Source organism: Epinephelus fuscoguttatus, linkage group LG11 (genome assembly GCF_011397635.1).
Source record: "Epinephelus fuscoguttatus linkage group LG11, E.fuscoguttatus.final_Chr_v1".
Taxonomy (NCBI): domain Eukaryota; kingdom Metazoa; phylum Chordata; class Actinopteri; order Perciformes; family Serranidae; genus Epinephelus; species Epinephelus fuscoguttatus.
Genome location: NC_064762.1, coordinates 14787588 through 14811161, shown reverse-complemented (window position 1 = coordinate 14811161; position 23574 = coordinate 14787588). Strand labels below are relative to the sequence as shown.

The following is a 23574-nucleotide window of genomic DNA, read 5'->3' as shown; positions in this document are numbered from 1 at the left end:
ACAGTGAGGTACACCATCACCCATCCTGTGGTAATGCTGGTAATCTACCACACTGCCATTCCTGCATGGCTGTACCTACTCATGTCAAAGAGAGGGCGACGTGATGATATATGCAGTTAGATGATGCTGTGAAATGCCAGACCATTTAAACAGAGTTAGCTATCCTTTAAAGGAATAGTTTGATGACAAGATTGATACCACTCACACGCTGTGAGGCATTTCGCTTAGCGTAGCATGATGACTGGAGCGGGAAACAGTTAGGCTGGCTCTGTCTACAGTACAAAAAATACGCTAACCAGCACCTCTAGATCTCACTAATTGTCAAGTTTGTTCAATCTGTACATAAACAGAACAATTTGTGGTTTTGACTCAGAGTCTTTGAAGTTGCCGGGCAACAAGTAGAGACGCTACACAGAGTTGCCGGGCAGACTGTTCAATCAAAGGCGGTTTAGAAAGGAAATGGTGCACTTTAGAGTCATTTCCTGTATCTGTGTCACTTGGATTTGCCAATGCTCCGCCCCTTTAGGAGATTGGCGGCAGGTCCTGAGTCTGTTCACTACAACGGGTGAACGTGAGTAAAGATTATGACTGAGTCTTTCTCCCCAAAGTCACTTCAGTAAATACTGGACCGATTTTTTTTTTGCAAGCCACATATGTTCCAAATATTCTGACACTATCTCCATCTCAGCAACACAACAACTGACATAATATTCTACTGAGTTGGTTAATTAGCTTCATGTTTCAGACCCAGAGGTTACAGCTTGGGTAGGATGTCAATTTTGAGCAACGACAAATGAATGTGGCCTGCAACACACAGTAAAGCTGTAAACACAATGGCACCGCCACATCATGTGATGTGCATCAAGTGACGAACCCAGCACACACCAGACGCGTCCACTGCAGCTTGTTAACAGACGACCACACTCATTACTACGATCTGTGCCTCTTCAACCTCTGTGTTGGCTTAAAATCGTGTGGAGAGCCCCTAATAAAACTTGATTTCTCACCCACAGAGTTAATCTCCAAAGCTATGACTCGCCAGGCCATTGTCTTTCTAATGTCGGAACTGTAGGTCGTTTAGCTCAGGATATTTCCCGACCTCAACACCGAGGCTCTCGTCATCCAGTCTTTGTCACACACAAGACAGCAACACCTACAGGGTTCTCTTTATACATCCATCGTGAGGAGAAGAGTCGAGCTGCCATAGGAGCTGGATTGTACATGCAGAGAGCGACTGCGGGGAAAATGCATTTAATTCCAGGGGTGGTGAGGCTGGAAATAGGGCAATGGCATTAAATGCTGTGGGGCGGCACGTCCAGAAGCATCTAGCAACCGCTGGTGGTTCACAAATATAATAGGTGCGTATTTTTTGACGCGCTGCGTTTGCCGTCAGTGTGTATTGGCCTTCAGGCTTGTTTTTATTAGCTGAGCTGATTTCCAGAAAGTTGCGGTCCCTACCGACTGGTTAAAGAAAGTGAGGAGTCAGCAACCAGAGATGGGACCAAGTCCCACATGTGCAAGTCTCAAGTAAGTCCCAAGTCTTAACCTTCAAGTCTCAAGTAAGTCCCAAGTCTTTTTTTTTTTGGGCAAGTCAAGTCAAGTCACAGGTTATGTCAAGTCAAGTCAAGTCAAGTCCTGTAATAGGTCAAGTCAAGTCCAAGTCAAGTCACCTTATTATTTTAATGCAGAATCTGATCTTAATAAAGTGAAAAGACAAGATATAAGTAACTGTCAGTAAACATTGACTTCATCGCTGCCAAGTTTATTTTGCAGGGACGACCCCCATGCACGCCCGCACACACACACACACTAACCAAGGCAGCGGCCAAAATCACCCATTTAGCTCATTTAAGCATTTGTTGCTTGTTCATAAAACGTACAGCAGGTTTTGTGATGAACCGGTCGGAATGTTCGATCACATTTTCGGGGGTTAATGTTAGCAAATAAATTAAAAAACAAGTTCCACCAAACCCCCCCTCAGCCTGCGCTCCTACCAGGTGATCGACATTATTTTTTAAATTAATTTATTAATTTTATATTCAAACTGAAAACATGATGTGAATAACACTCAAGTCATTCAAGTCATCGTGTCTCAAATCAAGTCAAGTCCCAAGTCTTTAACTTCCAAGTCCGGTCAAGTCTCAAGTCTTTTATTTTTTGTCAAGTCAAGTCACAAGTCATCAAAACAGCGACTCGAGTCGACTTGAGTCCAAGTCAGAATGACTCGAGACCCCATCTCTGTCAGCAACCAATGACGGCATGAAACAACCAATAAAAATGTTTTTTCAACAATTGTGAATCACTACAACAAGAGATTTTTAGAGTCATAAATGTGCCCCCAACAATTTGGTTGATTGGTCCAGTAGTTTGCGAGATTAGTGACGGACAGACAGATACACACGCACAAACAGTCACACATAACCAAACGCATTATAAATACATTGAAAAAACAGTAGTCCCATGTGCCTGAAGATTATAGTATGACCGATTTCCAAAATTTCTTCAGATTTGAGCGAAGGCCAGCCCAGAAAACAATTCCACCAACGGAAATTCAAAATTTCACTTGCAGTAAAAAGTGGGTTGACACAGAAACATCAGAGCAGTATCAGTCTTCTCACTTATTGTCATTAGTAAAGCCGATAAGCTTATTTCCCAAATGTCTAACATTTTATTTTAGGCCCAATAGCTATATGGCTCAATAGTTGTATTGAGCCATTTTGGACGATGTTGTAAATCAACGAGTGTAACTTCTTTATTGCAATATTGGACTGTTGCATCAGTGTGATGAATTACCTTTCAGGTATTTATGTATATTAACTCTTTAATTTCATAATTTTATCTTTAATAGTGTCACAGTTAAATGTCTAGATGTTATAGCCGCCTCGGGCACCCTCCCATGTGTATACCTATTTTCATGTGCTTCGATGCATGCCAAGCAGATGTGAAGTCCCCGAAATAGGATTGTTTCCAAGATGCTAATCCCACTTCTTGGTTTCCAGTGGATCCTGTTTGGAGCTGCACCCAGTTCAACCCTTCAATCCAGGAAACACAACTCAGGGGACCTGCATAAATACTCAGCCAGATTGTCATTGGGATGTCAGTTGGGATTAACTTTGAATAGCTCGCCACTGTGTCTCATCTGTATATTGAGGCTTTTTGTGACTTTAAACTGAGACACTTGTGAGGCGTTCCTTGATTATCTAATCTGGGCCCAGTATAGATTTCAACTGTTGATTAGTGACTGCACACATTGAGTATTTTTCTGTTTAGACACACAAGGCACTGGGTTGCTGTTCTGACTGTGTTTGGTTTTGATTAGACGAGATGAGGCAGAGAGGTTTTTACTTCTAGTGTTGTTTGCTTTGGGTTAAGTTAGTACACTCTCCAGCCACTTTATTAGGTACTGTTCAACTGCTCATTAACGCAAATAGCTTATCAGCCAATCACGTGGCAGCAACTCAATGCATTTACACATGTAGACATGGTCAAGACAACCTGAAGTTCAAATCGAACATCAGAATGGAGAAGAAAGGTGAAAATGTGACTTTGAACGTGGCATGGTTGTTGGTGCCAGACGGGCTGGTCTGAGTATTTCAGAACCTGCTGATCTACTGGGATTTTCACACACAACCATCTCTGGGGTTTACAGAGGATGGTCCCAAAAACAGAAAATATCCAGTGAGCAGCAGTTCTCAGGGTGAAAATGCCTTGTTGATGCCAGAGGTCAAAGGAGAATGGCCAGACTGGTTCAAGATGATAGAAAGGCAACAGCAACTCAAATAACCACTGGTTACAACCAAGATCTGCAGAAGACCATCTCTGAACCAACAACACGTCCAACCTTGAAGCAGATGGGCTACAGCAGCAGGAGACCACACCAGGTGCCACTCCTGTCAGCTAACAACAGGAAACTGAGGCTACAGTTCACACAGGCTCACCAAAACTGGACAATAGAAGATTGGAAAAAGCAGGAAAACGCACCATGTCACAAAGCTCAAATCATCTCAAACTGGTTTCTTGAACATGACAGTGAGTTCACTGAACTCCAATGGCCTCCACAGTCACCAGATCTCAATCCAATAGAGCACCTTTGGGATGTGGTGGAACGGGAGATTCACATCATGGATGTGCAGCCGACAAATCTGCAGCAACTGTGTGATGCTATCATGTCAATATGGACCAAAACCTCTGAGGAATGTTTCCAGCACATGGTTGAATATATGACACCAAGAGTTGAGACAGTTGTGAAGGCAAAAGGGGTCCAACCTCGTACTAGAAAGGTGTCTGGTGAGTAAATCAATGTCATTGGTTAAATAAACTGTTAAATAAAATTTTATCCATGCCGCCTACTCCAACCAATGTGATTTTGTCTGTCAATCAGCATTAGGCCTGTTTCCACTGAAGAAGTTCCTGGTACTATTTGGGGGGCAAGAACGACTACAGGAACGTCCTCTCGCTCGGCCCTCTCAACCGCCGTGTCTCCACTGCCAGAGCGGAGTAGGAGGAAGGTTCCTGTAAAGTTACGGGCTCTGGATGTGACGTAATCGTTGCGTGACCATTTACCGAGGTGACGTAGGGAAGCTGTTAGCTGTTAACCCTTAGTGGTGTCTGTAATAACTCACTAAACGGCCCGTGAAAAAAAATAATTTTCCCAGCGGATGTCTTAGTTACAACATGATTGAGCTAACTGGAGTAGTTTCATGTCGTATCTGACAACGGGAGGCTTTTAACAGATGACGTCCTGAAGTTAGCTTTGCAGCTGCTGTTAGCTGTCCCTGTCAGCTGATGTTTTCTAGACATCATGATTTCCCAAAACTGAATAAATACCACACATAGCAACACAAAACTGCTTTGCTAGCTCAATCATGTAATAACTAAGATATCCGCTGGAAAAAATATCTTTTTCACGGGCCATTTAGTGAGGGGTTTTTTTTTACATGGCGGCGGAAGCTTTATGAACGAGCTAACCCTCGTCTGCTGAGTTTTAAAAATGCCGGCTATTTTGTTGCTTTCTGTTGACGTCACATCCCTCTGGTATATCCAATCAGCACCAAGTAAATCCCAAGCCCCAGCCAGGAGTCTTTCGGGGCCGTTCTGAATACCTACTCCGAGGCAGGGACTTGGTTAGCCCCTGTAAAAGTTCCGGAACTCTGTCCTTCGGGGGTGGTTCCTGCGGTGGAGACACGCACCAACGGCCCCGGCCCCGTAAAATTACCCCAAAGTTCCTGCAGTGGAAACGGGCCTATTGGGTGACCTGCTGCCTCTCTATGACACATCTCCACGTGACCAGAAGTCAACACAATCTATTTAACAAATGTTAGAAAGAGAAAACCAGTTTAATCCTTCTTCATCCTCCTTCACATCAGACTTCTTGACTGCATCAAGAGACACACTTGTTGAGTTTCAGTACAGTAAAAAACAAGGAACTGAAGAAATGACAACAAACAAGCAAAAGCCCTCAGGAACCGGGTGACCTAACCGTTTCATGTACAGTAAGTTCTTCCAAACAGCTCTGAAATGTCATATGCATACAAGGGGCCTTATTCAAACACCCATCTCTACATGTGGGTGGGCAGGAGTTTCCCCAGCGAGCCTGAGGTCACACCCTGCTCGTCCTCATCCCTCTGTGACCTTCCTGTCTCCAGTTCATATATTCCACATTAATAAAGGTCATAAAAAGAAGGAAACTACAGTGTGACATTTTGTATAAATAGTGTTGACACAACAAATGACTAAAAGGGGCAGTGCTGCATGGGGATGATGTCAGCCTTGTGCCTTCACCACACAAACAAACATAAATCTTCTGTTTCTTTGCATTTTTACTCCCCCTACTTCAGAACTTATGTGTTAAAACAATAAAAACAGCACCTGATTTGTGGTGGATAACTGGCAGCTGATGTAAAACACATTTATTACAACGTAGTGAGTTCGATAAGAGTACAGAGAGAGGTGTTTTTATGCCATACTCACAGCTGGATTCTGCATTAATGGATTGTATTTCCTCAGATCTATGTGCGAATGAACCTGTAGCACCGGGGAGAAGTCATGACAGAAACTTTAACAACCAATTTATGCCAAGGATCAGTCATTAGCTAACTAGAGAACAATGAGATCATCAGAGAATCAGTCAAATGGGAGCTGCTCTCTGAGTGCTGGCCTAAAGTCAGGATGATCTCATAACAGAGCTGCTCAGAGGCAACTTTATCTCCATCTATGCCAGTGAGAAGTTTAATGTTGTCATTTATTCAGGCCGGCACTTTAGATCAGCAGGTCTCTGCTGGACTTGATTTCAAAGCTGATTGAATGACAAAAGGGAAAAAAGAGTATGGCGCTGAGGAGAGAAATTATATCCACAGTGGACTTTGATTATGTTTTTTTTTCCCTCTCTCTCGTGCCCCTCAGTTGAATCCTTATGGGCCTTCATGTTCATTAGAAGAGTCACTGCTATTTGTATGTAACAATGCTGCCACCATGTGGACAGGAGGGGTACACACAATCCTGTATTCCACTCACTCTTGAGATCTGGAGACAAAACCTTACCTTTGGTTTTGTTTTTCAATAAGGCTGGGAAAATCTGTTTTAAAAGATCAAAGTCTTGACTATAAACCCTGCAATGAGCCAGCCTCCCAGTTGACGTCTTGTGGAGTTGACAAAAAGTTATATATTCATCAATTTCAATGCAGTTGTACTGAGTAGCCATTTTATTATTCAAAGCTGCCAAAGGTTTTCTTAATGCTAATCAAAATACTCATTTTTTTTAAACCAAAATCCTAATTTAGTTTTGATTTGGAAGGGCTACACAGTTGACCTGTTTTGGTTGAGACACACCCCACAGCAATATTATTTAATGAATTTATCAAAAATATGAACACTTAGCAGTACTTTAGCAGCATCCCCACCTTTTTGTAAACCATAGGAGTTGACAAAAAAACCTTGACACATTTTGAAAGGGCTTACGTTTTCACAAAAAAATTATTTTAAAACAAAGATGAATATGTCAGTACATTTTTACACCAGTGTTATCAGTACATACTGTTATTGTTAGATTTTGAAGGCTTTTGTGGATGCTTTGACTGGTACCAGGGTGATTTCTGGCACAGGGCAACTTTAGATATTTAAAAAAAAAGATGAAAGTATTTCAAAATATTCTATAAATCTTATTTATTTCATACATATAAATCCTTGATAAGTAATGTTACACCCTAGAAATGAAATTAGTGTGTTGATAAGTTTTAATTTTAAGGTTGTTGGGGTTTTTTTTTTGTAGAACATGATTCATCCCAATTCCCAAGAATGGGGAATTCATTTATATATTATTGAAAAATTGCATGAGGATGATAAATTTGAATATTTTAAGTTATAGTGTCACTGTGGGCTCACAGATAGGATGCAAATTTTGTTTTCTTTTAGACTCTTGATTTTGATAAGGAAACACTTCCAACAAAATAAATAAATAATAACAACAGGTAAAATAAGGGACAACCCCCAAAAAGAGCAAAAGAGGAGGGGCCACTCTTTACTTAACTTTACTTAAATAAAAATAACACCAAAAGCCTACACCTTAAAAAACAACCAAAAACACAGCCATAATTACAACTCACACAATTAAATGATTTGGCACATTGAAATTTACATTTCACTGAATTGGCTCATAAACCTGAACTGAAATGATGACAGCTCATACCATTAAGGTGAAATTCCATAACTAATTTTGCTAAGTTAAAGCAAAAAGACAGAAGTTGTAATGACTTACTGGTCAGATCCCCCTCTTTTTTAACAGTGTGCAGCTATGTAAAAATACTTCATTACAATAAATAATTGTGCAAAGACATATTGTTGCAGCTGATTAACGTTTTACGGCTTTAAACAGGGATCAGACAAGTATTGGATTATTTTACATAATTAAAAGTAAAGATGCTTTTTTAAAAATGCCTTTAAAAAAAAGGAAAACAAGATATAGGTCAGTCAAAGTGCACTCTGAGTGTGTACTATGTATAGGCCTAATGGTGGTGATGATGATGATGATGATGATGCTGATGATAATACACACATTTAGGCTACAAAATAAAGTTCATCAACACGTCAACGTACAGATTACACCACACCTTATGTCCAATATATGTCTGTTCTCTATGTCGGATAAATAAATAACCGCCTTCTTCACCAGAAACAAAGAAACCCAGACAAGTAAACAAAATGGCGGACAATAATTGAGACCTGAAACGACTGTGGGTGCAACAAGCGTTACTAAGCAACAGAAACAGAATAACCCGTTTCAAACCGGACAACATAAACATTCTAAATGGGTACCTTTGTATTTCCTTTTTGAATTTCCTTTTTGAATGTATGTTAATGCAGAAGCTGACAGGAAGTAAACAGGGATCAAGGTCGTTGCCCTAGCAACAGAATAGCAATAAAACGGTCAATAGCAGCAAAGTGAAACATCACCAAAGCAGACAGCATCCACAAGTTACATCTGTTACAGTCAGTGTGTTGTGTACTCACCTGTCTGAACGGCCTTCATGCACCATGAAGTCTCAACACTGCTCCAAGTTCAACTTCTCTAGGTAAGCTAGGCTAACCTGTAGCTAACCAGTCCACTCTGAGTGTCCCAGTATAACCAGTCCACTGTGTCCCGTTTAAAGCTGAGTGAGTCTCCGTCGTCACAAACAGCAGCAGAAAGTCCTCACACACCTTTATTGAAGGTAAAAGTTCGGAAGTGACCACAGACATCACCTGGAGGATCCACCATTAACAGAGCATTAGCATTTAGCCTGTTAGCTTCGTCCAGAATGCACCTGTGGGTCACGAGAGGTCTTAGGTGTGTTTGATTTGGGTCGCTTAGCTGCTTACAGGGGTGGTGCATCAAACCAGTGATGAATTAAAGGGGAACACCACCTAAATGAAGAATTCCAGTATGTTATTTCCATGTCCCAGGAAAGTTCAGTCAATATATGTGAATGAGTTACTCGTGCTCGAGTCAATGTGGTGGACACTGCAAATCACACTTTACCCTAAATTATCTTTGTTTCACCTTTGACTGAAAAATCCTTCCACCATATTAAAAAAACAAATATTTCTTGATGCTTGCTGATGTTTTTTTCTGATCTAAATACTGTAAAACTTCAATTAAAGGCCTAGTCCCCTTTACTAACCCAGTGTGGCTACACATTTAGACAAATAAAGGCCTGTCTCAGTTAGAGCACTGGTTCCCAACTAGTGGGTCATGGTCCAAAAGTGGGTTGCAGGTCTATTTTGAATGGACCACAGCTGACTCAATAATGTGCCAACACACTTTATTTTAAACTACAGTGCATTTCCGGCACAGCACTTTTATTTTGAGGTTTCCTGCTGTAGAGTGAGTGAATAACAGACAGTGAACTAGCTCAATGACATAGCCAGATGCAAGTGCGACGCTGAATATATTAAAATGTGTGGACCTTGAACCAATGACTAAGGAGAAATCTGGATCCTTGGTCCCTCACAGTGGGACCCCCCTAAAAAAAAAAAAAAAAAAAAAGCATTTAAAAAAATGGTAGAAACCTCAGAAAGAGCAACTTAGGAGAGATCCCTCTTCCAGGACGGACAGACAGACGTGCAATGGAAGTCGTACAGAACAGATTAACATAATAAATTTACAACTTTTTTTTTTTAGACTATGCCATGGTAATGTCAATCTTATCCCATACTGATTCTTAAAATGAAATACAAGTCCACCCTTGATATTCAGTTTAATTAATTAGCTTAGTCCTGAGGTTGCCAACCTAGGGGTCGGGCCCCTCCAAAGGTCAAAAGATAAATCTGAGGGGTCATGAGATGAGTAATCGGAGAAGAAAGAAAAACTTCTGATACACAATCTTTTCTTTTTATGTAATGAATGATACTTTTACCTCTTTGAGCCTCAGACATGAAACCATCTGAGACTCAGAGGGGGAATAACCCTTTGCTGGAACTGCTGACACCCTATAGACATCTAAACCTGTGACAAGGGGCCCAAACTAAACACTGCCTGCCAGGTGATTTTCTTTCTTCAAGGAAAAGAAAAACAGACGAGTCAAACTATATCTACCCCTATGAAACCTGCATGTAACCTAAACTGCTGATCCACATGTCAAACTGTGATTAATGGAGTCTCTCTGTGTGTATGTACCTAAATGTGACCCTCAGTATACTATGATAATCCCCAATATGTCCCTGAACAATGATATATAGCTTTCAGTCAGGTAGTTTCACCATGATATTAAACATAACACCAAATGAAGAAACTTTAGCAAACAGTTTATTTCATGTTAAACAAGTAAACATGAATGGTGTTACAAATATTACACAACTGTGTGTCATGAACATTTCATCCCTTACTGTTGTTAAAATGCTGCTGTATAAATTATTTTAATCACAAAGATCTTCTGCCAAAATCACTCAGAAAAACATGGATATGGTATTTACATGGTTAAGTGTTAAGTGTCACTTCATTATGGAGGATGTACCTATAACTGTACATAATCAACTGCATACACTTTAAAATACTGACGAGTAACATTGTCGAGTCACAAACGTTTCACAGATTTGTCTTGCGGATTTACCGAGATCCTTCAATTGACACTTCAATACAAAACAAAAATATTTTTCTGAACTCATACGCTCACAATTGTGCATTAAATATCAGATTTAATTCAGCATTTTAATACAACACTGTACATCTAACTCTTCTCAGAAGGGAAGCAGGTCTAAAGACTTCCTGATTCTGTTGTTCTGTCTCAGTATGTTACACTGTAACAGGAAGGAGATCATTTCCAAGGCTTTTATGTGCGTGTGTTTGTTTTTAGTCTAAAACTTGGCTTCTCTGATGACAGACGGTGCAGCCAGGCTCCCATTGTGGCAGTCAGAAGGTCCCTATTAATAAAAAGAAGCTTGTTAATTCAACAGTTTTATAAACACAGACGTTGTCTTCTGTCTCTGTAGATTTTATTGGTCTGGCTTCATCTTAAGAGTCGGAGATCAAAAACAGTGACACATATACACAACGATCCGCCATATCATTAAAGCCACAGATGGGTGAAGTGAATAACAGTGATCATCATGTTACAATGAAATGTTCTTCTGGCAAGCCTTTAAGTCCCGGCATTCATGTCGATGCAACTTGACCCGCACCGCCCATCCAAACACCCTCACAGACCAAGTACACCCCCTCATGGCAACAGCCCTCCCCAGCAGGCCAATATGCCAGTCTTGACCTAGCGTCCAAATTCCCTAGATCCCAATCTGATCAAGTATCCATGGGACGTGCTCGTACCAAAACATCAAGCACTCAAAGGATCTGCCACCAACGCCCTGGTGCCAAACACCATATAACACTCCCAACGATCCTGTGTCCGTACCTCGACAGGTCAGAGGCCGCACCGTGGATCGGACTTGAGGGGTTGAAACAGGAGTTCTGGGGTACTGCCATGCCCCACAGATTCTCGATCGGATTGGAATCTTGGGAATTCGGACCGAAGTTTAGCTTTTTGTCACCTTGCTCAGGCCATTACTGAACAGTTTTGGAGGTGTGTCATTGTGCATTGTCCTGCTGAGGGGGCACTACCATTGGGAGTACTGTTGCTATGAGGGGGGGTACTTGTGGACCTTTTCTACTGTCACTTTTAGCTGTGCTGTGTCAAGCCATGCCACGCTGATTTGCATTTCCATTGTAAATTAAGACGGGTCATGACACGGCAAGCCACGCTAGAGATAGACCTTCTCTGGAGTAGGTCCAAAAGCAGGGCCACCCACCCTCAAGCGGGTAGCTGTTATGTCTCGCCAAGCCATCATCAGTTAGACACACCTTCAAGTAGGTAGCTCTGTTGTAATGGAAATGCAAATCCCTGCCAGGCTAGGCTGACGGCCCAAATCAAGCCAAGCCAAGCCAAGCCAAGCCAGCCCATGCCTGTCAAAAAGGGGTATTGGTCTGTAAGGTTGTTTGGGTGGGTGGTGCAGGTCAAGTGGCATCCACATGAATGCAAGTACCCAAGGTTTCCCAGCAGGACATTTCATTGCAACAACATGATCACTGTTATTCACTTCACCTGTCAGTGGTTTTAATGTTGTGGCTGATCGATAAACCCATTAAATGTTCCGCTCAGTAACACAGTACATTATCTCCTGTTAACGTGCTCAAGTTTTATAGACAGCCTTTACATATTATTCCCACACACATTTTGTACACAAACATTCAAGATAACACATGACTGAAAACAGCCCAGATGTTTCTGTGGATCTTCTTTCACATTATCTTACTTGTACTTATTATTTTGGTCATTATTATAATCTTTAGAGCGAGTACATGTCTACATTCTGTTGCTTAAGGTTACTGAAAGTCTTAAGGTGCAGAGCACTTATTATTTGAAAGGTACAATCTTTAAAAGGGACAAAACTTAGGATCAAAGTGATTTATTAAAATACTGAAGCCGCTTCTGTAGCTTCAGTAAGGAATTATGAGGGCCGGGCAATATCACAAAACTTTTGACCAAATACCTCAATATCAATATTGCAACAATACTGTGGGGTTAACAGTTAGTGCATTTACAAATTATTTTCTCAATAGATTTTTGATAATCATCAGTGATGTGGATTTAATGACTAAAGGCAAAGACAACACTTGAGATATTCTGATACCTAAAATCCAAAACAATATCTAGTCTTATATCACAATATTAATATGATAGATATATTGCCCAGACATTTTGACTTGTCATAGCAGTGCAAGTGTTATGGAACAGCATGATGGTGTTCTCTTCATTAAGCGTCCTTAAACACAGCGACAGTGTGAGCTGTCTTCACTTAAAACAGACTTGTATTCCTGCATTTCAGTGCAAAACTGAACCACTGCCACCCTCATAAAATTAACAGCTCCATGCATGGAGCTAACAGCTGATCCTGCACTCAGAGCCAGCAGAGCATCTCCTCCTCAGGAAGTTTAAGGCATAAAAACAACTTCACATTTTGGGGCTCTTCTCATTTCTCTGTTTTGGGCCTCAACATCTGCTCCGTCCTCCTGCCTATGACCCAGGCATTATGCTGGGTCATAGGCATTATGCTAACTCATGCTTCCTTGCGTCCTCTTTCCTGCCGTGACTCTGAGATCACCATGGAGGAGCTTTAAATCCCTTATGTGCACCTCAAGTAAACTGGGAGAGAGGAGGCTTGTGGGGAAGCTTAGCACCCCAGAAACTGATCTCAGTAAGCCATGTTCAAGGATATCTCAATTCCTAAATGCATCTCAAGGAGAGAGGAGGCTTGCAAGAGGAGCTATGAGCGAGGATGCACAGGTGTATCCTTTGCAGAAGTCTTTTCGGCACCCATGACGTTTAAAAGAGGGGTGACACACACAACTGAAATATACAAACCATGGCAGCTCTGCTGTCATTGTCATCCCTTTAAAATGACGCCTCTGAAGCATGGAAGTCTCATTTTGTCAAATACCTGTTGCCTCGACTCCTCTCTCCTTGTTTCTCTTCCTTGCCTCCTCCACTTGCATCTCAGGTGGAAGGGACTAAGACGCAAGGAGAGGAGGCAAGGGAGGAAATGGAGGATGTACAAACTGAGACATCACATAAACTTCCAGTCGTCTACCTCCAGCATGAGCATGCGTGTCATTCGGACATGCGTCTATACTGGGACCCTAAAACTGAAGCAACTAAATGGAATCCTGCCATCATTCATTTATTGTTTACACCTGTGCTTTAAATGGTTTTCCTTGAAAAAGGTGTGAATACGTTACAACTAAACACAAATAAATAAGACAGTGGCACATAAATAAAGCTGTAGTTTCAAATACGCAGACTCAAACAGGCTTAGTGAAATAAAAAGCTTCATAGTTTCATGATTGTGTGAATATTTTTCAGTGTGATGGTCAGAAACACAGTGTGAGACAGGAAAGGCAGGTGAAGGATGTGCAGCAGTGCTGGTGATTACAGGCAGTGTGTGCTGATTGCTTTGTGCTCCTACCTTTGTGCATCTGCGTGTTGAGCTAAGATTAGAGATTTTTTTTTGTTTTGTTTTTTGTGGAAGCAGAAAGGGTTATTGATCAGGCTTGTGGAGGAGGAGTCTGCGCCTGGGAGATTAGTGCCGTGGCTCCGTAGTCTTGTCCCGACATCTTCCCCTCCGCCTAAAACAACAGCTACTGATCACTTCTCATTCAGTGTTTACAGAGGCGTGAGTCTCCGGTCCGGGGTGAAGTCGCTGTGACAGAATCTGATCTAACAGATAATTTCCCAACTGAATTCTTGCTCGAATGAATTCCCTCTATTATATTTCGATTTATAGTTGATTCAGGTCACTTCAGTTATTCTTAAAGTTCCAACAAAGTCCATCTTGGGTGTTACACTTGAAGGAATATTTTACCTTTCATTCCTAAGAGTAAGATGATAAAATTGGTATCACTTAGTGTTATGTTACCTCTGTATGAACAGGTCTGGACCTCTAAACCAACATAAAATTGCAAATTGTTGTTTCAAACCTGGCTATTTGTACAGGTTTAACAAAGAAAATATATCATGTTACTTTGTCCAAAAGAACCAGGCTAGCTGTTTCCCCCTGGTTCCGGTCTTTGTGCTAAGCTAAGCTACTCATCTGCTAGCTAGCTCTAGCTTACATATGAAAGGGGTATCATGTATCATGCATCATCTCATGTAAGAGTAGACGTGAGGAATTTGACGGCTGACTTCGTGTCATCAGTAACTTCACCACAGAGCATGGAGACTCACCCAGGCATCAATAAAGACGATTTGTCCGTGGTCCTGCGACCTGCTTGGAGTAGCATTGCTTTGGTTGGTTTTGTGTCACATTCAGACTTTCATCTTTAGAAATACTTCATCCCCCAAATTACCTTCTATATATCAATTAATTACTCCATGTTATGTTCAATTCAAGAAAACTGTTTTTCTTGGATGCTTCCGAGACAGCCCTTTCTGACGGGGAACTGAACTAAATATGCTTTCTGCCAGACTCCATTGACAAAAACAATAATTTTACTTCGCTGAAAACGACAGCTGCTGGTCTCCTGCTGCCTCTGTCAGTTGCTTAGTTTGTGTTATTGTATGACTTTGGTGTTTTAACGGGTTAGTTTTGGTTCAGTTAAGTCAAACAACAACATGAACAAACTACTAACCAAGGCAGCGGTAGACCAGCAGCTCCTGTGTTCAGTGAGGTAAAATTTCTCTTTTTGTCAATGGAGTCTGGCTTTGAAGAAACGATAAATTAATTTCACTTTTAGTTCAGTTCCCTCTAGGAAAGGGCTGTCTGTTTGTGATATACTGAGCATACAACTGGATAAATGAGACTTGGATTATACTTCAAGAGTTGTGTAAGAGTTTGGAAACAGATGATATAGTTTTTCTGTTGTTAAACATGGACCGTGATGGCTTTAATTCATCAAGCGTCCTCGTTCACTGCCGAGACATGAGAAAAATATATGTTTTTTCACAAATCTAATGTAACACAGGGTGAGTAACTGAAATGCCAAAGGTCATTTGGAGGGTGAAGGATTCCTTTAATTTTGCTCTGCGTCTAAACTGAGGTAATTTGTCTCTTGGTATCCTCTGGGGTTTTTCCAGACATCATTTGTAGGTTCTTTCCCAAACAAACTACTCAAAGCAATGCTACCAAAGGTCAGCAAGTGACACAGTGAGGAAATAAACAGACATCATATATCATAATGATGAGGGAAATCACAACAATAAAGGATCAACTGTTGTACTATTTTAAATCATAGTGCACATGTGCCGACTGTGCATGCAGCCTGTTGCAGTTGCACCTGATAGTTTCTTCTTACCAATTTAGCTTTGTTTTATTTCATTGCTTTGTATTTACATGCTTCTAGTTCATACTCTTATTCTTACTTATAATAATTATCTATTCTTAACATCGGAGCGGCTGTAACGGATCACAATTTCCCCTCAGGTATCAATAAATCATTTCTGATTAGGACAATTTCATAAGACATTTGTCATTCATTACATTTCTTACACATAAGCAGATGCATGCTCTGTTTTAAGACATGCAGACACCAAAAAACTTTAAAGTGCCCAATGTGCAGCAGAGACAGTGCAACAGTATTGGGCCATATTTAACAATATTTTTATGTTAAACTGGTACAGACATGCACGCCGACTCAAGACAACAAAAATAGCCACAATAGGGAGCACAGGGTAAGTTATTTCTGGAGCAGCACGAGACGCACATGTGACTTTCACTGCATGCAAACTTATGACACACAAAGAAGTGACACATGGCATTTTCACAGCGGACATTTTGACTCGTCACAGTAGGAGAAGCACACGTGTTACTGATGACATCCTTCGACCCTTAAACTGAGGCAGCTAAATGGAATTCAGCCATCACTATTTTCATTCTTTACACTTGAGCTTTTTCTGCTGTGAGACGTCAAAATGTCCTCCATTTAAAAAACTATTATTATCACTGTCCCCCTGCAGTATATCCCCTCACACAAACACACCAACACCCCTTTTCTCGCTCTATCACTTACTTCTGCCTTCGCCAACAGGTTTGCATTTTGTCTCCGCAGATCAGACTTAATTAAGCCTACAGAGAAATAAAGAAAGGGAACAGGTAAAGTCTGCATGAGGTAATGAAACAAAGTGCGGTTGAATGACATGATGTAATAACAGTGACTCTCCAGTAGGTGGCTCTTGTACACACAACAGTGGCTGCGCTCAAGTACATGAATGCACTTTGTTAAGGATTTACTAAGACTGTGTGGCAACACAAATACAGTGTGTCAAACTGAAGTCATGCATCCTAACTTACCCTCAAACTCCTCCTTACCCTGCACTGCTAAATTAAATAAACAACCTCACTGCAACTATTTTATGAACCTAAATTTTCACTTGAAGAAAATGTAACCTTTGTGACTGAATATATTAGAGTGGGAGTTCAGTTGTGAATTCCTCACAAAGCTGCTCTTTTTCTCATTAATCTGGCATAACGTCCATAACAAGAAGTCCACTCATACGTCTAAATTCTAAGTAACAAAAGACGGTGAGTCACTCTGCTGACCTTTGTGAGCAGAAAGTCTCTTTAAATAGTCCTGCAGTGTTTTTCTTAGTGTTGAGTGCTTCAGTGGCTAAATGAATTTTTAAAAAGTTATACATTGCTCATAAACCCCTCAATGGGCCATGACAAACAGACCTAAGTGTCTTCGCATTGACTGAGGCACATTTCACAGCTGAAAACGACGTACAGTGTTCCTGACAGTATGCTAATGACCTCCTGAGCCGTGTAGAACTTTCCATTACTCAGGCAATGGACAACAAAATGTTTACAGCTCCACTGTCAGACTTGTTTTTCTAGAAACTCCTGCTTTGCTTAATGAAAAACATTTACTTTGAGTGCGGAGGATGGAGAGAAGAACAAAGTTCCTGCGGTTACACACTTTGTTTTCCCAGACTTCATGTTAAACAGTGTTTATTTAAAGGATCAGACTGCCCCAAACTCAAAAACAGATATTCTTCCTCGTATCTGTAGTGCTATTTATCTAACTAGATTGTTTTGGTGTGAGTTGCCAAGTGTTGGAGATATCAGCTGTAGAGATGTCTGTCCTCTCTTGAACATAATGGAACTAGATGTCACTCAGGTTGTGGTGCTCAAAGCGCCAAAAAAGCAATGTCTCTTTCCAGAAATCATGACCCAGCTACTCAAGATAATCTGCAGACCTTGTTGTGAGCAGTTTCATGTAGGAACTATTTTCTTGCTACCAAACTACACCTGCTGACCATATCACTGTGCAGAAGGAAGTGTGCATCTACTCATGGACAAGAGGCAAGTGCTCGTGACGGCGCGAAATGTAGACATTAATGGTGTCCTCCTCAGCCGAGCTGTAACGTTAGCAAGCTCTGTGGTGCTAGGTGAGACAGCAGTAGATGCAGGGGTGTAGCAGCAAATTCTGGGCTCTATGCAGAAGAAGTCTCTGTGGGCCCCCTGTCTTTCCTGTCTGGGTCCATGTATCCCATCCTTTCCTTTTCTTTTCTTTTGTTTTGTTTTCTTTTCTTTTCTTTCCTTTCCATTCCTGTCCTGCCCCTCCTTTCCTTTCCTTTCCTGTATTGCCCCTCCTTGTCTTGTCCTGTCTTGTCCTGTCCTTTCCTTTTCCTGTCCTTTCATGTCCCTCCCTTTCCTTTCCTTTGCTTTCCTTTCCTTTCCTTTCCTTGCTTTTCCTGTCCTGCCCTGTCCCTAATTTCATTTCATTTCCTGTCCCATTCTTGGGGAAACACATGACAGTGTACAGAGCAGTGCAGGGCGGACTAAACCATTTTGGGTGAAAGAGGCCTCAAGGAGCTTCCACTATTTTTTTATACAAAGTCTCTCAACCGAATTATTCAACAAATTTTAATTCAGTTATGTAACTGTAAAATTGTAAACAAAACGAAACTTTTCACTCCAGGGTTTTCAAGTCCCCCCTTCCATTAAGTCCCTGGGTAATCAGTCCCACTTTCCCCCCACTTCGACGCCCCTGAGTAGACGCACGTGTCTTTGCACAGTGATACAGTTGGCAGGTGTAGTTTGGTCTGTGGATTATCCTGAGTAACTGGGTCATGATTTCTGGAAATAGACATTGCTGTTGAGTTTTTGCAATGTTTTTTTTTTGCGCTCTTAGCACCACAGGCTGAGTACCATCTAATTCCCTTATATTCAAGAGAAGGCAGACAGGTCTGCGGCTGATATTGTTAACAATCTAGACTGATAAAGAGCACTACAGGTAAGAGGACAAATATGCAAACAGGAAGAATTTCTAAGAGCTCTAAAGGTGGAGGTACTCCTGAGGCCAACCCTCCTTCCTGTAAGTAGGTGACATATTTCTCTGTTAAGTAAATGCAACAATAACAACACATTGTCATTATGTTATATTTTATCTGTATCAAAACATTCAACCCTGAAACTGCCCTTCATGTTACAAAGTAAACATCATCTGTATTCTTGGAATTCAGCACTTTTCCCACAGGAGCATTAGTAAACTCACGACAGAAACTGTGACAAATAAAGGCAATTCTAGGGCATCGCCGTGTGTGACATAAAAGCAGTAGCCTGCTATGACTGCACGCAGCATATGATTCACGGTCACAAAAGTCTTACCTGTCATAATTGTGCCGATTAGAAGAAAAACACAGAGGAAGATGTTTCCTGCCAGTGTGCCAAAATGGTCGATGATCTTCCCCTGGCAGATGGTGAATATAATGCCAAACACCTGTGTATGCAGAGCATGCAGTTGTTACGATTAAAGCTGGGGCTTGCACGCACATAGACACCCTCACAACCACAACAACTGAAAAAAAACAACAACTGCAAAACACATGTCCTCAAAGCACCCCATCACTACAATTTCACCACTCAGCAGCAGAGGCATATTAAAAGTGGCATCAACATTGCCCCATCTATGTCCATGGCAATATTTGGAGTGATTCCTTTAGATTCTTTTTACTTCTGGCCAGACGGCTCATCGTGTGTAAATGGAGGGATTCTTCACCTCCAACATATGGACATCATGTATTATTTACAATCAGAGAAAATCTGTTGTTTTATTAAAGGATCAACTGAAGGTTTTTTTTAAAACCACTTACACAAAAAAACGGTTAATTGGTGCAGTAATACTCTTGCTATACAGTCACAGCTGTGTGCATATGGACTATTTTTACAGTTGCTCTGAACGCAGCTTAAAGGGATAGTGCACCCAAAAATGAAAATTCAGCCATTATCTACTCACCCATATGCCGATGGAGGCTCAGGCGAAGTTTTAGAGTCTTCACATCCCTTGCAGAGATCCAAGGGGAGAGTGGGTAGCAAAACAACTCCACCTAATGGAGGCTTCAGATTCAAACGTCCAAAAACACATAACTGAAACCACAAAATATTCCCATACTGCTCGTCCGCAGTGATCCAAGTGTGCTGCAGCCCTGACATAAAAAGTTGTTTGGAAAAACGTCATTTGAACTCTGTTTTTAGCCTCATTGTAGCCTGTAGCTCTAACAGGACACTTGGATCACTACGGACGAGCAGTATGGAGATATTTTGTGGTTTCAATTCTGTGTTTTTGGACATTTGAATCTGGTGGCACCCTAAGCCTGCATTAGGTGGAGTTGTGTTGCTACCCCCTCTCCCCGTGGTTCTCCAGAAGTGTTGTGAGGACTCTAAAACTTTCAGTACTACAAAGCTGGTTCTCTCTCTACTGGGATAAATCACTGTGGTAACTTATGCTGAACAGCTAACCTGCTCCGGAGCAGATTAACTTCTGGGTATCAGATCACAGCCTGTCAACACCCCGACCTCTGACCACTCACATTACTGAAGGAAAAAGTATCCTTGAATGAAAGTCTTTCTTTGTTCCAGGGCTCTATTTCACTGGTTTTAAAACAGAGCTTCTAACAAACACAGAGACCGTTAACACACTACACACAAGATTTTGAAACTAGGCTACTTTTCCACCCTTTACATCAGTAGCAGAAATAGTGTTTTACATGACATATTCATTATCATCTCACTAAATAGCAAAAAATACTGGATATTAATGTCAAATATAACCTAGTGATACCGACGCATAATTTAAGTCTCGGCCGTTAATCAATTTTTGGATAGTATTTTCAGTGTCTATACATTTTCTATCACGAGTTTACAGAGTATCGTTTACATCTGACGTCACTGAGATTTTACTGTCTTGAGGTGCCAGACACTTTCGCTATTGTTTCATCTCATATCATATGAAGCAGCCTACTTCACGGTTCTGATGATGTCACTTGTGATTAACACCCCTGCCTCTTTCACATGAACGCGCTCGAGGCTGGATAGGAAAACCCAGAGTTGACTGAACTAGTTGATAACCAGCTCTGTAGTACTGGTTATCCAGAAGGACAATGTTAGGGTTAGTCAAGCCAGATAACAAGAAGATATCCTGGATACGTTGAACTGGCTTAGTTCAAGCCTGCAGTCTCCTTGGAAAACTGCATTGATTTTGAGTGATTGCTCTGGTGAAAGAAGGCTAATGACTCACTTGTTTTCTGTACAAGCAGTAAAAACACAAATATTTGATATCATGTTATCTCTATGGGCTTTTCTACAATATATTGCTTAAAGTGACTCTTCAGGTCATTGAGCTGCACCTGTGCCGAACAGTTGAGGAGTCCAGATGAAGTTCCCTCTGACTCTGGGTATGTCAGCTCGACTGCATACTCAAAACCCAGCGGGAGGTAGCCAGTCATGAAAAACCTGGACACATGGACACACAGAAGCACACAATATATAGAGTCACAAGTTGATTTAATTTAAACTCTGTCTACTAAACCACAACATTTCTGACAACAGTTTAATGTAAATTTCAACAATACAGCCTGAATTTTGCATAAATGGGTTAGAGAGTAACTTTGATTTTTTCCAACATGGATCCTATTCTCTGTGCACTGTGAATTTACATCTACTAAGAGTGCTTGTTTTTGCCACTGACAGGCTCAGATATAATTGTCTTAACAATATTTAAGAAAGTAAGATACTTTTTGTTTAACCAGAAAAAGCCCCAAAATCGCCATTGCCAGATCCATCACTCTCCATTTCAAAAAACACTGTAATTTTAGCATGTATAGGGCACAGACTGCAAAGATGGACAGCACTTCACCACTTCACTGTGCAGACGTGAAGTTAAAATATCCCGCATACAGCCGTTGCCATCTTGCTCTGGTCACGTCTGTCGGAGCCAGAGTCTGCCAAGTAGCGCTCTCCGCAGTATAAAGTTTCCCGCCCATACACTCATCCGACCAATCGTGAACAGTGCCACTGAATGCGAGCCCCGTGATTGGCTCACATGATTGTCAATCATATTGTAAAATAATCCCCTTTTCATAGCATTAAAAAAAACGTAATTAGGCCTAAAACCAAATTTAGCTAAAAGCTAAGCTAAAATATCCCATATACAGCTGTTGCCGTCTTGCTCAACTAACGTCATTTGGAGCCAGTAGCGACATCCGCTGTATCAAGTTTCCCACCCATACACCCGTCTGATCAATTGTGAGCAGTTCTACTGAATGCGAGCCCCGTGACTGGCTCACATGGTCGTCAATCATGTCGTAAAATAATCCCTGTTTCGTAACATTAAAAAACGGTATTAGGCCTAAAACCAAACTTAGCTAAAAGCTAAGCTAAAATATCCCATATACAGCCATTGCCATCTTGCTCTAGTGACGTCTTTCGGAGCCAGAGTCTGCACAGTAGCAATCTTCGCTGTATCAAGCCTCCCGCCCATACACTTGTCCGACCAACTGCAAGCAGGGCCACTGAATGCGAGCCCCGCAACTGGCTCACATGGTTGTCAATCATGCCGTAAAATACTCGTTTCGTAGCATTAAATAACTGATTAAAACCACACTTATCAGAAAATTGAACACTTGAACAAACGGCAATGCGATAAAAACAAACTTAAATGACAAAAAACATCTTTGGGGATAATTTATTTGATGGCAGCTTTGACTTTTTAGTTTGGCCCATGTCCCATCCACTAACATGGAGAGGGCGGGCTTTAGTCAGCCACCAGGGGGCGATAGAGATGTTTCGCTGTCACGGCTGTCTTTATATATAGTCAATGGCATAGACCTAGACTCAGCATATTATCACAGCTACTGGGCGAATAATGGGTTTTATTTTGCTCCTGTCGACTCTGAATGATGTGTATTTACGTGATAAAATGTGTTTCTAGTAAAACAAAAGGGATCTTGCTCTTAAACAAAAAGGTCAACCTCTGTAGGGTTGGGTCACACACCCAAAATTAACGCTTTAAGCTGACGTAAATTGACACAGCTCAATTGGTCTACTTGTTTACACTTAATACTGGACCATTTTCAAAAACTGTTGTTTCCATTAGTCATTTAGAAACAAGGACATAGAAGAATAGGATCCACACCCATAACTTGCAAGTGTAGGGCATATAAAACCTTTGTAACCACTACATGTCAGTGGAATTTAATGGAATAGTTAAATGACAGCAGTGATGTTATACAGGAACAACAGGTTTTGAAAGCTGTCCACTGACACCAGAGAATTTTCTCACTTAATAGCAACTTGTTTTTCTTCCACTGAAGTGACAGCAAATGAAACTACATGACAAGGCTCTGACACGGCAACAGCAGCAAAACACATCAGCCTGTGTCAGAACGTACTGTATTTCCAGACACATTTCTTTGACATTTACTCTGCCCATAAATGTGCTTTAATAACAAGAATAGAAATAGAAATTCATATTGAGAACAGAAATTCTGAGATGCCATGATGGTGGAAACAGACAATGGTTGTACACACTGAAAAAAAGAGCAAAGACATGTTAACTTGATTAAACACCAGGAACTCCAGCAGGAATGTGAAGCTAGCTGGAGCTCATTTAGTCTCCATTAACAAATGACGCTTTTTGTGAGTTGTTGGACGATTCAGCCTGAGTCCCATGGATATTTTTATACTGCATGTATCGTGTTATCATGTTGTTGTGCCTTTACAGAAAGGGCGAGCCCAATGTGATCTATGCCATTGAGGAAGTGTAATGATTTTACAACA

At 41.2% G+C, this 23574-nt stretch overlaps 2 protein-coding genes across 4 annotated transcripts in view; both read right to left on the bottom strand.

Moving 5' to 3' along the window:
• The window catches only part of esrrgb (estrogen-related receptor gamma b), a 208110-nt gene extending 199302 nt beyond the window's left edge, over window positions 1-8808 (bottom strand). Inside the window, exon 1 of the mRNA XM_049589434.1 lies at window positions 8506-8808. The gene's annotated coding sequence lies outside the window, so the exon portion shown is untranslated. The remainder of the gene's footprint in view (window positions 1-8505) is intronic.
• Window positions 8809-10262: 1454 nt separating this feature from the next.
• The window catches only part of flvcr2b (FLVCR heme transporter 2b), a 38304-nt gene continuing 24992 nt past the window's right edge, over window positions 10263-23574 (bottom strand). For 2 of the 3 annotated variants that reach the window (XM_049589431.1, XM_049589429.1), the window contains exons 7-11: window positions 21144-21249; window positions 19126-19237; window positions 16526-16581; window positions 13987-14146; window positions 10263-10893 (exon numbers count right to left, since the gene is read on the bottom strand). In XM_049589431.1, the coding sequence (XP_049445388.1) occupies window positions 14066-14146; window positions 16526-16581; window positions 19126-19237; window positions 21144-21249 (355 nt within the window). In that variant the 3' untranslated portion in view covers window positions 10263-10893; window positions 13987-14065. The remainder of the gene's footprint in view (window positions 10894-13986; window positions 14147-16525; window positions 16582-19125; window positions 19238-21143; window positions 21250-23574) is intronic. The other variant, XM_049589430.1, reaches the window with a different exon arrangement.